At 40.5% G+C, this 16475-nt stretch overlaps 1 protein-coding gene across 1 annotated transcript in view; it reads right to left on the reverse strand.

Annotated features, from left to right (window-relative positions):
• The window catches only part of LOC140327566 (vomeronasal type-2 receptor 26-like), a 41932-nt gene extending 26759 nt beyond the window's left edge, over window positions 1-15173 (reverse strand). Inside the window, exon 1 of the mRNA XM_072406955.1 lies at window positions 15123-15173. Coding sequence (XP_072263056.1) covers window positions 15123-15173 — 51 coding nt within the window. The remainder of the gene's footprint in view (window positions 1-15122) is intronic.
• Window positions 15174-16475: the final 1302 nt, after the last annotated feature.

Genomic DNA, 16475 nt, shown 5'->3' on the forward strand with positions numbered 1-16475 from the left:
GTGATCATGAGTGACTTTCAACAATAAATGTGTACTGTAGTCTTCTTCATGGAAAAATAAGACATCCCCTGAAAATAAGACCTAGGGCATATTTTGGCATTTCAAAAAATATAAGAGAGTGCCTTATAATCGGGCAAACAGGGTATATATACTAATTTTACTGGAGGATTCTATGGCTTAATTATAGAATGTTACATTCTATAACAGTGGGATAGTATGTTTTTATGATAGGGGGATACAACTATTACTGGAGAGGATTAAAGGATTTTATTATAAAGAGTAACAATTATTACTTTCTAAGTTCTAATATAGTTTAATTATAAGGAGGTTATAATTATTACTGGGGGGAAATATGGTTTTATTGTATGGGGGTTACAGTTATTACTAGGGAAATATGGTTTTATTTGAGTGGGGTACAATTATTATTAGGAAATAATATATTTCTTTAAAGAGTGGTATAATTATTATTGAGGGATAATGTGGTTGTAATATAGAGGAACATATATTTACCGGGGGGAATATTGTATTGTAGTATAAAGGAAGACAATTTCTACTGGAGGATAGTAAAGTTTTATCACATATGGATGCAATGATGTGATTTTTTTTATAATGTAGAATTTTAAACATTTTGCATTTCAGCATTTTTATTTTTCTCTTTTGTCAGCAGCCTTGTGTGTGTCTCGTGCTGCAAATCACACACATAGATTACATTCAGCTACCATTGTTTTAAGGAATCTGAAGTTGTAATCTATGATCATACATACAAGTCCCATATACACCAGGTAAAGCTGCTTCAGAGAGATCATGGGGTTGGCCATTATTCCTGGTCATTCTGTTGGCTGGGTGCTGCATTTTGGTGTGACTAATGAAATACAAAAAATATAAAAAATAAATACTTACTAACCACAAAGATACCTTAAATCATATACACCATCTCTGACTGGTAGCCTTTCAATAGAGAAGTGAACAGAAAAGATCCCTCCAATAATCACATCTCCAGTCTGGTAATACTCATATTCAAACAGAGGTTGTAGAGATGAAAGGGAACAGACGGGTGCCTGAATATATTTGAATGGAATGTAATGAAATCCATGTAATATCAACACAGACCCAGAGAGGACAATGATGATCAGAAATCCCTCCATGACAAATGGCAATCATTGACAGCTGTGTGTTTCCTCTGCACTGGACGGGGTTCATCTTCAACAGTTTATATACAATATCTGAGATTAATTTAGACCAAAAGAGAAATGTCTGAGATTTATTACAGTGACACAATCTGGATAATAATATCAATCCTCTTGCTACTCCAAGATGAAGATTTAACCAGTTATTGTCATACACATATACTAAAGCACCCCAGCAAGCACGCATAGAGGTTGTGTTTGTTGATTGGGGTACTTTGGATTTAGGGTAGGATTGAGGCGGAGGCTTTCTTCTGAGAATGATCTTTAATAGATTGGTTATGTAATAGGTTGTCTCGTCCTGAAGGCAAACTAGGCCCCCTTGTTTTCCAAAGCTCCTTATTTTCTTTGCAATGCCATGTACTCTATACTGTGGTTTTCCCAGAGGTTTCAGCTCATCTCAGCCTACTGTCACTTTGCACAAGTCATTTGGCCTTCATTTATGGAAGTTCTATAATTGGCACCAGAGGGCATTTGGCATATTAGCTAAAGTCTATCCATTAACCTGGGCAGGGCATACATGCTAGTGTCAAAGACTCTTTGACTCTGGTATGTATGCCCTGACCTTGGTTATTGGGCGGATTGTGATCAAATCCAATGCCCTTGGGTGCCAAATCTTGAGAGCCTTTTTCCTAATTTTGCCCTAGGCCCCACATTTTCTTGAGACATTGCTGATTCGGACACCTTGTTTTTCAGGTTTACAAAATTTCAAAGACACAGTGGACTTACTCTTCACAATTGTCACTGCTGTCTGAGGCCCATTGTGTCTGTGTGCTAAAAATGAGTCTTTACATTTGCTCCTTGTATGAACAACATATAGCATCAGGTCCTTGCCTCTGTGGAGCAACTCCTATCCGGCACCCACTTTCAGTTTTGGCTTATGGTAAATCCTATATCATCACTTGTTAAACATGTTGTGGAGAACAGAATGGATCAATGTATTATCCTTGCATTTTTATTTTTGGTGTAGAGATTTTTTTTATTACATTTTTTTAGTATTGGCAAGGGGATTAGTACCCTGTACATATTACATTGGTAGGAGGTGAATATTTGGTTTTCACCTCATAATAAAGGGGGTCTTCAGTAGGGATGAGCCTCCGGCATTCCCGCCAAAATTTCATCGAACTTCTGATTGGTCAGCGAAATTTCGGCAAAGTGATTTCGCAAACCCATCAAAAGTTCTAGGAAATCAGTACAGGAGGATTTCCAGGGCTGCATTCATTCAAGCAGCCCTGAGAATCCTCCTGTGTGCGATCCCCGGGCACTAGAGGTTAATTAACTTCTAGTGCCCGGGGATTGCAGTGAATTTCCAGGGCAATAGAGGATAATTAACCTCTAGTGCCCGGGCATCACAGTGGATTTCTAGGGCTGCATTCATTAAAGCAGCCTTGGGAATCCTGTGTGAGTCCCCCGTCATCAGGATTTTTAGCGTGAACAGGATTTTCCTTTACTCAACCAATCAGAGAGTACTAGAGGTTTTGAATGGGGAGACATTTAACCTCAATTGCCAGGGATGGCACACTGAGCTGATCAATGAATGCAGCCGTGGCTGCATTCATTGTTCAGCACAGCTCGCAATTTTATTTTTGAAAGCATTTGGTGAATTTACATTGGTAAAATAACATTTAGTGCCCAGGCATCACAGTGAATTTCTAGGGCTGCATTCATTCATGGAGCCCTGGGAATCCTGTGTGAGATCCCCGTCATCAGGATTTTCAGCGTCATCAGGATTTTCCTTTGCTCCAATCAAAGAGCACTAGGTTTTGAATGGGGAGACATTAAGCCTCCAGTGCCGGAGATCGCACACTGAGCACAGCCCACAATTTTTTTTTTGTGAAAACATTTGGCGAATTTACACCGGCCATTCTCTCTTACAATTTTGGTAAGCGAGAACAGCCGAATTCGCAGCGAGATCGAGTTTTAAAAACTCGCTCTCTCACCTCTAGTTTTTAGATTCCATTATAGGTCCCCTCCCATACTACCTATAACCTTTTTGGGAGGTGGGGAGAAGACTGCTGTCTTTCAACATTTGGGCAAGGGTGCGATGCAAGGTGACTTACATTGATTAAAGTATTTGACCTGCTTTGGTAAGGAGAAATGGCTGCAGTCTTGCAGTTCCCCCTTTTTTCCTAGCCACCCATACTGTAAGGAGTTAAGAGTTACTCAAGGAAGAGAAGGGGGTAGGGTCAGGGTTCCCTGCTTGAGTTATACATGCTTATAATCTAATCACGTGTCCCATGTGTTGTAGAACATGTTAAGGTTGTTTTAAAGAGTATAGGTCAATTTGCCATTGACCAGTATCCAATTAAGTTTGTTTTTGGTGAACTCAAAGGGAATAATGGAAGCTTTCCAGTAACAAGCAATGGAAATATTCCTCGGGATTTTGACCTAGGTGACAGAACGTATTAGGTTGAAAATGTGGATCCAAAATCTCTGAACTCCTGAACATCTCCACCAAGCATAGAGTACAGTCTGCTAGCCTGACCACATCCCCAAAAACAAAGAGACAGAGGGATTGGCTTTATGGATCCTAACTGGGACCAGGGTGCCATCTCTTCAAAACCTTATAATTGGCCTCTTTTATCAAAGTGTACAGAGATATTTTGGAAAAAGACACTGATAGATCTTGCCATTCTTGCACGCTCCACTCCACCTCCAAATCTGACTCCCATTGTTTCATATAAAAAAGTTTATTATCGTGTGGGAAGAGAGTGTATATACTACCGAAATCCTCCCTTTAGATTCAGTTATAAAACTGCATTTTTTAAAAATCCCCTACTCTGGTAGAGTGGTTTCAATTCTTTAAGTTTATTTTGAATAAAGGACCTGATTTGTTGATAACATAAAATTTCTGTATATGGAAGGGAGAGGCTCTCTTGTAAATATTGCCTTGCCATCAAAAAAAACTTCTGATTCTAAAAAATCCTTTGTTGCGCCACAGAGAGACTTGAGCCGGTTCATAACCTGGAGGAAATTCAGGATTATGCTATAGAGGAGTAAGTGGAACATGGGGGAAGCGCAGGTTGAAATTAGTTTTTTTCCCATGCCAAACTGAGAGAGCATATGAAAGTTAAGGACAGAGAATCGCAGGTCTCTTAGAAGAGGGATCCACATAAGGACCTCCATTGGTATTGAGGAGCAGGCCAAGGCCTCCAGGTCAGTCCATTGTGTTCTTGGATGTGGAAATTTTTTTTGACCTAACGCTGCAATTTTTGGCTGCTCTGTGGTTTACCAATATATTAGATACACCCAATCCTTCCAATTTTTTAGGAGTGTATAATGTAGTTGCATTATTATGGTGAAGTTTGTCTCCCCAAACAAATTTTATGAGTTTTTTTTGAATATTCCTTAAAACCAGCCTGGGTATAGAGATAGGGAGGGTGCAGAAAAGATAAAACAATCCAGATAAAGTGTTCATTTTGATTGCAACTATTCTCCTGAACCAGGAGGGAACGCTAGAACACCATCTTTTCAGATCTTTAGCTATTGCACGAAACAGGGGTGGGTAATTAGCTGAGTACAGATCATGGTGAGAATAGGTAATCTGAATGCCTATATAGGTGATTGCTTTGGGTATCCACGTGAAGTCATAACTATCTTTGAGTTGGGTTTATTGAGTTTTAGAAATGACACCTCTGAAAAGGAGCTCAACTCTTTAAATAGGTTGGGCAAGGAGATGAGAGGAGAAGTTATATACATAAATTTGTCATCAGCAAAAAGTCCACATTTATGTTCTATAGGAGCACATTTGATGCCCTTGATGTCAGGATTAGGCCTTAAAGCTATTGCTAAGGGTTCAATTGCTAAAGAGAAAAGTAAAGGAGACAGAGGGCAGCCTTGTCTGGTGCCTCTGCGGATAATAATCAAGGGCAAGAAGTGTCCTTTAATTGCTATTTTGGTGGGGGGGGGGAGTACAGAAAGGATATTATCCGGAAAAACGGTGGGCCAAAGCCCATTTTAAGAAGAAGGGCTTTCAGATAATCTCATGATAAGCTGTCAAGAACTTTGTGTAGAAGTATTGAAAGTAAGATCTCTTTTTGGCCTGCCATCCCAGTTACTGTTTACGGCAGAAATCAGATCTAATGTACATCTAGTTTGGTCCTTGGCTTGTCGATGGTGAAGAAATCCCACCTAGTGAGGACGGATGAACTGGTCTAGGAAGGAACCTAGGCGCAGGGACAGGATTTTCGTCATAATTTTAAGATTGCAATTTATAAGGATAGGTCTATAATTAGACCTCAGCAGGGTCCTTGCCTGGTTTGGTGATAACACTAATTAGGGCTTTATTATCTTCTACAGGTACTTATTTCCTTTGGGAAGGAAACTGAAATTGTCTGAAAGTTGATAGCTTGTATCTGACAGCTAATATCTGTCACAGTCCCTCCCGTGACTGAGGGTAGAAGATCTGAGAGACTGGCTGCACGTGAGGTTATCTGACAGTCTCTTTGCTTTCACTTGTTTCAGTGTTGTTGTTGGTAATGACCACACCTCTGGTCTCAGCTGCAGCTTGTGATCATGACTATTCCTCTATTTAGCCTGACCTTACACTTCAGGTCATGCGGTTGATATTTCTTGCTTGGAGATGGAAGAGCTGGTGTGTGGTTCTCTCCTGAGTTCCTGCTCATCTATTTTCTATTGAAGATAAGTTTACTTCTTTTTGTATTTTGTTGTTATCCTTGGTTCATTGTTACTAGGCCTCAGGGAGACGCTGGTTCATTCATCTGGGAAGGAACCAGTAGTCTCATACCCTGTCACTACTCCTAGGGAATTTTAGGGCTCCTAGGGTCTAGGTTCTGGTGTATGAATCCTCTTACCTTCAGGGTGTATTCATACTGACAGGAGTCAGGGCTAGATTTAGGGTTTCTGTAGGTGGTGACCATTTCCCTCTCCCTAGCTTGGAGGTCTAGTTCCTTGTCATTAGCTTCCTGTTTACATTCTGGTGTTCCTCTCCTCCCCCCTTACCCTGTGACAATATCTTGTTAAAAGTCTTTAAATAAAAGTTGGGTAAGCCATTTGGACCAGGAGAATTATTCCACAACCCTAAATTATTGATCCAAGATTTTAGCGTGGGATTTATGTATTTTTGGAATTGGGAGCCTAGAAAAAAATGTTTCCATTTTAGAACTTAGAATTTTTAGAATTTTTATCTTTAGGCTTTGGTGCTTCATAGAGCATCTAGTAGAAGCTATGAAATGCTTCCAAGACCAGTTTTGGGTTTTGGAATAATGCTCTATCGCCCAGCTTGATTTTTGGAAGCGTAATAGTTTGTGCCTTAGGATTTAGTTTATTTGCTAGGAGCATGCCAGGTTTATTGCCCCAAGTAAAAAATGTATGTCTGGCCCATCTCAGTGTCTCTTCCGCCTTGGTTGGGAGGTGGAGGTTTAGTTCTGTGCACAGGGCTTCAATTTGGTTGTGTATCTCTATGTGAGGATTCTGCTTTTGTTGTATTTGTAACTTGGATAGTTTTGGTCAATGAGGAGAGTGGTTTGTTTTTTATGTTTGGTACCCAGTGATATAAATTGGCCCCTAATATGGGCCTTTTGGGCCTCCCAATTAGAAGAAGGTGAAGTATCGAGTGGGTCAATAAATCTAAATTATTCTTTTAATTGATTACCAATAGTCTGGAAATGGGTGGGGTCACTCAAAATTCATTCATTAAATCTCCAATGTGATTTAGAGTTTTTGGAGCCTACGCCTGTTAGGCGGAAAAGTACCAGATCATGATCTGACTAGGTGGCGAGGATGTGTGCCAAAGTGAGGGAAGGAACAAGTGATGAATGGAGAAATGCATGATCTATACGTGATTAATGTTTGTGTGGAGAGTAGAAAAATGTGTAATCCCTGGTAGATGGATTGTGCTCCCTCCATGCATCCACTAGATCAAGGTCATACAGCAAGGAAGCAAACAGCAGGCTCTGTTTAGGGGGTGTTTTTATGTTGGTCTTAAAGTTTTGTCTAATATTTGATCTAGGGCTAAGTTAGAGTCACCAATCAAAATTAAGGCCCCTTCTATAGAAAAGGAGATTCTATCAAACATTTCATGGAAAAATCTAATTTGACTAGAGCATAGTAACACACTATAGAAAGTAGGGACCCACCCAAGTTGCCTACTACCATAACCAAGTGCCCGTCATGGTCTTTGAGTCCAGTGTGAAGAGTGAATGAGACTGACCTGGAGAACCCTAAGGCAATCCCTCTTTTTTCCTTGGCATTGGCTAAATACATCAGAGGGAAGTTTCTCTGAAAATATTTAGGGAAAGTAGAGTAAAAAGCTAGAAAAATTAGTTTCCTGTAATGCTAAAACATCTATTTTCATGGCATGGTAGTATTGGAATGCTTTAGTCCTCTTAAACGGAGAAATGAGCACTTGCACATTATGAGTGAGAAAAATTAAGCCGTGATTAACCATTGTCATTGACTTGTTGAAAAGCTGAAACCTGTGTATGGATCTGTAATAAACCTAACTGACTGTAGCCAGGAGGCTTCTGGGCTCTTTGCTCCTGGGGTCATCAGGTCGTGACCCTTGGGGTCACCCTACCTGAGGAAGGCTGGAGCAGCCTCATTGTAGAGACAGATGGCAGGCGGATGCAGTCCGGTTCCAGGCACAGGTCAGGCAGGCAGCCGACAGGTAAAGTCAGGTTCCAGGCACAGGTCAGGGCAGGTGACAAACAGGCAGAGTCAGGTTCCAGGTGCAGGTCAGGTCAGAAATCACAAAGGAATCATGAGCAGAGTATCAAGGTAGCTGGTGCAAAGTCACAGCACCAGCCTCCACTACTGCTGAGACTAAATAGCCTCCGCCCCTTTAAGGAGCTCCTCCTCCCTGTGCTGTGTCAGTGTGAGCAGAACCAGAAGTGCTGCACATTCTGTCGGCCAGAGACAAAGGCCCTGATTTATTAAAGTTCTCCAAGGCTGGAGAGAATACACTTTTATCAGTGAAGCTGGGTTTTCCAGCAAACCTGGAATGGATTTCCTAAAAGTCAAGCTATTTGTTAGCAGATGTTTTCAATTCCGGACCAGATCTATTCCAGGTTTGCTGTATCACCCAGCTTCACCAGTGAAAGTATATTCTCTCCAGCCTTGGAGATCTTTAATAAATCAGGACCAAAGAGTGAGTGCTACGTATGGTAGCTCGGCAGGGTACACAGGCACGGGATGCAGCAGCATGATTTAGCAGGGGCCGCTGTAGAAACCAACAGGTTTAGTGACACAGACAGTCATGGGGAAGGGAAAGGAGTGGGTTCAAAGGGAATGGGAGGGTGCCTCAGGAAGCATAACAATATTTAAAAAAAACTGGCAAAAAACAAAACAATATTTTAGCATGTATATGGCTAAATATAAACTCAATGGAAAAGGATATGTTTAATGTCCACGGCTAGACATAGAAACCAAATCAGAGAAGGAAGACTCCTTAACACTGGCGAATGATGATAGACCAGAAGTTCACAAACTCCTTCTTCTTGTTTTAGGGGAAGATTGCACTTGGGACCAGGTGGGAGATATTAGGAACGTAGCGCCACCTGCTGGTGATCGGTTGGTAGGATCCACAGAAATAATTGCCAAGTCTTTCAGTAGATTTTCTCCTTCAGCAAATGTTGAAAATGCATAACATTTATTTTGGTAATTGAAGCATAGCCTGAAGGGAAAAGCCCAATGGTATCTAACATTATGAGAGAGAAGTGTTTGAAGAAGGGGTTTAAAGGTCCTTCTTTTTTGTATTGTGGCTGGTGAGGGATCCACAAAGATCTGTAAAAGATCCGTATCAGGTAACCTTCAATACCCAAATTCAGAGTGGACTGGGCCGCTTTTATTAAGGCATCTTTGGTGTGAAACTTAGGAAGCTTCACTATAATGTCTCTGGGGGAGCCCTCTGCCCTTGGTGCTGTTGTGGCTCTATGTAGCCAATAAAATTCCAAATGTAAGTCATCACATGATGGTAGGAGTAATTTTATGAATGCTTTTACCGCAGCCTCTAAATTTTTAATATTTTTAGGACGACCTTGAATTTTGAAGTTGTTACGCCTGGAGCAATTTTCCAGATTCTCTACTTTGTCCTGTACTATTTCCAATCTTTCTTCTAAGGAGGAGATAGCTGTGGTATTTTGGTTGAATCTAGCTGTTGGCAAAGGGATTGGTCGTGTTTTAGGTCGGAAGTGATTTTAACTATAGCTTTGTCCAACTGCCTTTCAAGTAGGGCTGCAAATCTGGTTATAAGAGAGGCATTGCCAGAATACTCAGCAGATTGAGGTTGACCTGCAGGGATACTAGCAGGGCTTCCAGAGCTGGAAAGGTCCTGATCTATAGTTGCAGGGAGGCTGAAAACTTGGAACATTGAGCCTAATTCATCAATGAAATCTGCGCTTGCTGGTTGCACGTTATTTCGCGCCGTTATATCGAGCCAGTTTACAGCGGGCTGGAGTCATTTGGCTCGTTCATTCGCATTCACTGCCAGGCCGGATGCTTGCGAATCCGCCAATTAAGGCAATTAGATTTCAGCTGTGCAATTAAGGAGGATCTGTTGTCAATCGTGAGATCATAGCAATTAATTAGCGCACACCTGCTCTGTGTTCTGTGCATATCTACAATTATTTAGAATCTTTAATGCTTCTTCCTTTGGGTAAGTGATACATTTTTTATACTTTTTGGATTGCTTTGCAACACTGCAAACTAATTGAGATCAAGCTGTATATATACTAGTAAGAACTTCATAATATGTCATCTCACAATAGTATGAATTGTAAAAAATTGCCCCAAGCATTTGTGATCTAATTAAAATATCATTATAGTAGTTTGGCTGATAGAAATTAAATAATTGAAAAAAGGATTATTGTCAAATGTGGTTTAAAAAAAACATTTAGTGATTTCACTTGTGTATATACCGTATTTTTCGGACCATAAGACGCACTTTTAAGGTTAGTTAAGGTGAATAGATGAATGCTGAACTTCTAAATGATACTTTCTGCCTACGTTCAAAAGTTTTAGGCAAACATTTGTCAGTACAACTAAACAACTCATGTCTATTTCTAGTCATGCTAGCCAACACCCTAGAAAGAATGTTCATTTGATGCATGATTAATGACCGGAAGCTACATGAAATCCTGCTAGATCTTTCTTTGTTTTTTGTAATGAAAAATGGTGAAAGTAGTGCAAGAATGTGTTGAATTTGAACATATGTTGTTACAAAAATTGATTCTAAGGTTAACTTACAGGCAATCTCCTCAGCCTCGGCTGCCTCCTCTCCTTCATCAGAGGACTGCGGATGTGGTGCAGCGGGCTCCTCCTCAGGAGATGGCTCCTCCTCCACAAGGCATGGCCCCTCCTCCACCGGGGATGTCTCCTCCTCCCCCCGAGGATGTCTCCTCCTCTTCTGGGGATGGCACTGGCTCCTCCTCCCCCAGGGATTGTGAGGCGGCGTGATGGAGAATTGGCTGTAATAACAAAATCAATTATACCAAATGAATAAGGGTAGTAAAATATAGGAAGTGAAAAACAAACAGTTCTAGGCTTAATAATACTACTTTACACAGACAACAAACATTGTAAAACACCATTCCTTATCAAGAGGAGAAGACAAAATGCCAAACTTAGGATTTCACACAAACCAACAGCCTCTCCAAGAAGAAAAAGACAAAAGAAAAGAGCAAGCTAAACTACACCCTTATATATGCCCAAAATTAAGCGCACAGGTGATAACAATTCACTTGCAATTAGCACTTGCGCAGTCTGTCAAAAGTGGCTGTTTGGTTTTTGCACTTGGAAATGGCATTATCATTGATAATCACCACCCCCCCACACTCACCCCCCCACACTCACCACCCCCCACACTCCCCCTAAAACTTTTCTAAAAAAAAAATCACTTACTTTAATAATAAAACGGAGCTCCCTCTCAGCAAACAATGTGCGCGGCATGATGTCCTCTCTCTCTCAAACTTTCTCATTAACCACCGCATACTTGAAAACGTGACCACGCCACGCATTTGCACGTGCGCCGGCTGCATGCGAATCTTTACCCGCATGCAACCAGCGTCCTTGTTTGCGCATAGGTATGTGCATCTATTTTTAAAATCAAAACATTAAAACATTCCCGAGCGATTGTAAAGGAGATGACATAAATCCCCAAAAAACAAACAAACAACAACATTTTATAAATAACTTTATTCAAAAGAAACATTTGCTAAAAGGTCAGTCAAATCTAAAAACATCAAAAACAAAAATTAAAAATGCACAGCACTAAAAATTTTACAGTAACAAAATTAAAAAGAACAAACAAAACACATGTAAAGCCACACTTAAGGGTGGAAAAGTGGAGTAGAACATATTTAGGCAGGATAAACATTGAAAAGTGGTAGTAAAGGCAGAATTTGACAAGCAAACAATATGGCCACAAACACAATAACATAGCATTACTATTGACTTCAAAATATACATCAAAACATTCCAAGTCCAAAAAAATAAAAAAGAAGCTATTGTGCTAAATAGCATAAGTATCATAAGTATTTCACACAAACCAGCAGCCTCACCAAGAAGAAAAAGACAAAAGAGCAAGCTAAACTACACCCTTATATATGCTCAAAATTAAGCGCACAGGTGTTAACAATTCACTTGCAAATAGCACTTGTGCAGTCTGTCAAAAGTGGCTGTTTGGGTTTTGCACTTGGACATGTCATTATCATTGAACAATATGATCCTTTACAAAGGTACACCAGTAAACAGATCTTGTAATAGTTAAAAAAATAAAATAAAGTTGAGTTGGGGAGGATTTTATGTTAAAAGTATTTTCCATATATATATTTGTGTATATTCCACGGTCCAGGAATCCCACAATGACATTATGATTCATAATGTCATTGTGGGATAACCTGTAAAAAATAAAAAAACAAGTTTAAAATAAAAAACACATACCAAATAATAAATTTAAGAAAAAAAAAATTTTTTTTTTTTTCCTACCGAATTTTTGCTGTCAAATGCCGCAAAATTCGGTTCGGAAATACCCGAATTTGAACAGCCATATTCGGGTCGAATATAGGGACAACCCGAATTCGAACATCAACACTACTTCTCATTATGCAAATGCTAGTTTCCTGGTTTCAGGTCTCAAGTATTGGAGCTGGAAACAACTCTAACAGTGGTTACAGCAGTATAAACTACAGAGGGTCCAACTCTTCCACCCAAACTAGATAATTAACTACAAGATAATTAAATAATTGAGGTAATAAACCTCTAGAGCCCCGGGGAACACAAACAGGAGGAATCCCATGGAATCCTGTGAATCCTCCTGTTGAAATTTCCTTGATCTTCCGATGGTATTGCGAAATTGGTTCGCTCATCCCTATCTGTATCACACAGTGATAGAACTCATCTATGCCGCGAGATTCCTGGAATAATAGATATGGAATGGAATGGATAATGTATAGGGTTATGATTTTATAAAAAGTTGCTTATATGGTCATAGGGAGTGGGTTGGGGAGTATATTGGGTTGGGGAGTATATTGGTCTTGCCTGAGGTCATATAGTTCCGGATCAATTTTTCTATTATTCACAAACATGCCTGCATGCAAAGCAGGGAACCTATAGAATGTAACACATGCAATTTATTGTCAGTCCAAATAAACAGAATATGAATGAGTTTTCATGATGTAAATTGTGTTAACTCATTATATATGATAATGCAATGTGCCCTAGCAGACCTGTGTAAATGGGTCCTTACAGCTCATCACCTTAATGCTGACATGCCTGGTGTGACACTATAGAGGTATTAGTGGTACTCTTTATACCAAAGAGCTTGCTGCATTTACTGAAGCACATAGAAATAATTATTGTGCATTGGAGTGTTACAGGGGTGTTGGGATGCCAAATATTTGACCATGTGGGGCATATTAGGTGAAATTTGCTGGGCACAAAATTCATTTTAGGATCACACCTCATGCCACCAAAATACATTGAACTCACTGACGCCAAGTAAAAGTCAATCTTCCAACCCAGTCAGCCTATTAGCAACATTTGACTCCCTCCTAAACCACACACCCTCTCCCCCACAACAACCTTCTCTGCCCAAGACATAGCCACCTACTTTATAGATAAAATTAGACAATATCAGGCATGACATCTCTGCTCACTGGGCCACTTGAACCATTTCCACCCCATCCACCTGTAAATTATCCCTGACCTCCCTCAGCCCTGTTACTCTAGATAAAGTATCCTCTCTTCCCTCATCATCTCCATCGACTACTTGTCCACTTGACCCAATTCCCACTGATCTATACCATGCCAATTCCTCCACCCTGGCTACCATGCTAACTGAACTATTCAACCACTCCCTTTCTACTGGTATCTATCCCGTCACTTTCATACATGCCATTATTCTCCCTATCCTGAAGAAACCCTCGCTAGACCCCTTTCCACCTTCTAGCTACGGTCCTACCTCCCTTCTCCCATATGCTTCCAAAATTATTGAGCGCCTCATCTATAAAAGACTTACAGATTACTTGAGCACCAACTCTCTCCTTGCCCATTCCACCAAAACATCCCTTACTAAAGTGGCCAATGACCTTCTCAGAGCTAAGTCTCAAGGCAACAATTCCCTGCTCCTTCTTCTTGATCTTTCCTCTGCTTTTAACACTGTTGATCTCCCCATTCTAATACAAATCATGCACTCCATTGGTATCAGTGACACTGCTCTCTCTTGGTTTACTTCCTATTTTCTGAATGCTCCTTTCAAGATTCTTTCAATGGTAACTCCTCTACCACTCTCCTCCCTCTATGTGTTCCCCAAGGGCCAGTCCTTCAACCGGTTCTCTTTTCTTTTCTCTGTACACCTCCTCTCTCAGTAGTCTTATCTCCTCCTTTGGCTTACAGTACCATCTGTATGCTGATGACACTCAAATCTATTTGTCTACCCCTGACTTGTCTCTCTCAGTCCTGGATAAGTATTCATGCTTAACCCCCCGACATATTTCTAATAGTTAACAACACGGTTATTTGTCCCTCCCCTCAGCATTGTATCATGTCATCCTCGATTCTGCCCTCTCATTTACCCCCCATATTCAGGACATTGCCAGGTCCTGTCACTTTCACCTGTTCAACATTTCCAAAATCCAGCCCTACCTGTCCCCTAAGACTACCAAACTCTTTGTACACAATCTTATCTCTCATCTGGACTACTGTAACCTAATCCTATATGGTATTCCACTAACCCGACTCTCTCCTCTTCAATCTATTATGAACTCTGCAGCCAGACCCATCCATCCTTCCCTCCGCTCCTCCTCTGCTGCATCTTTTTGAAGTTCTCTTCATTGGCTTCTATTTCACCTTAGAATCAAATTCAAGCTATTGTGCTTTGCCTTCAAATCCCTACACAGTTCTAGTCCAATCTACCTCTCTTGCCTGGTAGGAAAATACTCCCCTAGTCACTTTATTTGTTCCTTTAATGACCTACTAATGACTTCCTCACTTACAACCTCATAAAATACACAACTGCAAGACTTTTACAGAACGGCCCCAGGTCTCCCTGGAATGGTCTTCCTCATCCTTTTCAGCATGCTCCTACTTTCTGCTCATTTAAAAGAGCACTCAAAACCTGTTTTTTTCAAACTTGCCTACCCATCTTCTCCTGTCTCTTAAAACCCTCACTAATTTCCATCAATCCACATCTCCCTTCCTATTGTTTTAGACTTCCCCCACCTCCTAGATCCTGTATCTTTCTTGTATCTGTCTGTCATTTGCAACCTGTATTTAATGTGCAGTGCTGCAAAATATGTTGGCGATATATAAATCCTTTTTATTATTATTAATAATATTAATAAAAATATTAATAATAATAATATAGTGCAACTCAGCCCAAGAAAAATACAACCACACTATACAATAAAATACCTTTACTAGCCTTACCACATTTTTTTTATTGCGCTCATCTGTCCTTGGTGAACACAATGATGGCCTTACCAAGGGTGTTGCCATCTTTTCCTGATCTCCTGGAGATGGGTCTTCAGCCATCTTGTTTGGCTCGCTCAGGATTGCATAACTAGCTTGCAGGCACAATATTTTGTCTCACTGTCCCCCGGCCTTTATTTATTTTTTACCCAAAATGACCAGAAAATACCAATAATAATTGCTCCTGTCCAAACAATGGGGTTCATGCTCAAGTATAAACTTTTGTTTCTTTTAAGTCAGCACCAGCAGGACAAGTGGGACAGAGGGATCTCCTGTAATTTCTCCTGCAAGTAAATCAAAGTTCCAGCAGAGCAGGAAAATTATTTTGCTGGAACTTAGATTTAACTGTTGTCAAACTGAATTTGTCAATCTAACATTACATTACTATGAGAACATTAACAGGTATAATATTGAAGCTTGAGCCAGGATTCGCTGAACAATAATTGAAACTCAGCTGGGCTCTTGTCATTGTGTACAGCCAGACCAACAAAGGGTTAGCCTCTTTGAACAAATATAAACAATTATGATAGGGCTTGTGGCATTATTGTTTGCATTTGTTCCAACCAATCATCAGGAGGGCAGTTGAGGACAGGTTTTCTAGGCTAATCTATTGCAGGATTGCTATCAGTGTGTCAGTGGGAGGGATGGTGGACCGTCAGCCAAAAGTCAGGGCAGGCTGTGTTTAAAAGTAGTCAAGCAAAGCCAGGGATGATATACAAGAGTATACAACACTGAAGATGCAATCAGGAACAACGCAAACATGGGAACAGACTAATGCTGGTCACCTCCTTTTATAAGGGAGGTCATGTTGCAAATAGACATAACAAGATTGCAGGTAAAAGAACCCACCACCAGAGGAAGTGCTGGATCAGAGGCAGCTCGGGTGGTGTTCATACTTCTGCCAGCAAAAAAAGTGCTTCTGCAGAATATATAGGTAAAGGGACAGCTCTCAGGAATCACAGTGCTCAGACCAGAAAGCAACCAGCAGACAGAATTCCTGAACAGAGCTGCTGCTGACTGCAGAGAAGCTCAAGGTGAATGGCAGAGACATTGGCACAGAATTCTCAGTCCAGCAGAGCTAGAGTTCTTGCCTGGAGTTTTTGTCATGGTAAAGCGGGAGACATCATATTTGGACAGTGCTGGACCCTGATGAACTTCCAGTAATAGGTAGGACACTGTCCAAGTCCAAGCTGTATGACACCATTGGTTCCCTCCATAAATAAATGTAGGGGTAAGTGTACCCCAAATTGACTATTTGCTGGATTACCAAGTGAAATTAAAAGGGAAAAGGAAACAAAATCCAATGTAGTCATCAAATCTAAGGATTGGAAATTTGCAATATATATATTACATTTTTATATTCAG

This window comes from Pyxicephalus adspersus, chromosome 3, assembly GCF_032062135.1.
Source record: "Pyxicephalus adspersus chromosome 3, UCB_Pads_2.0, whole genome shotgun sequence".
NCBI lineage: Eukaryota > Metazoa > Chordata > Amphibia > Anura > Pyxicephalidae > Pyxicephalus > Pyxicephalus adspersus.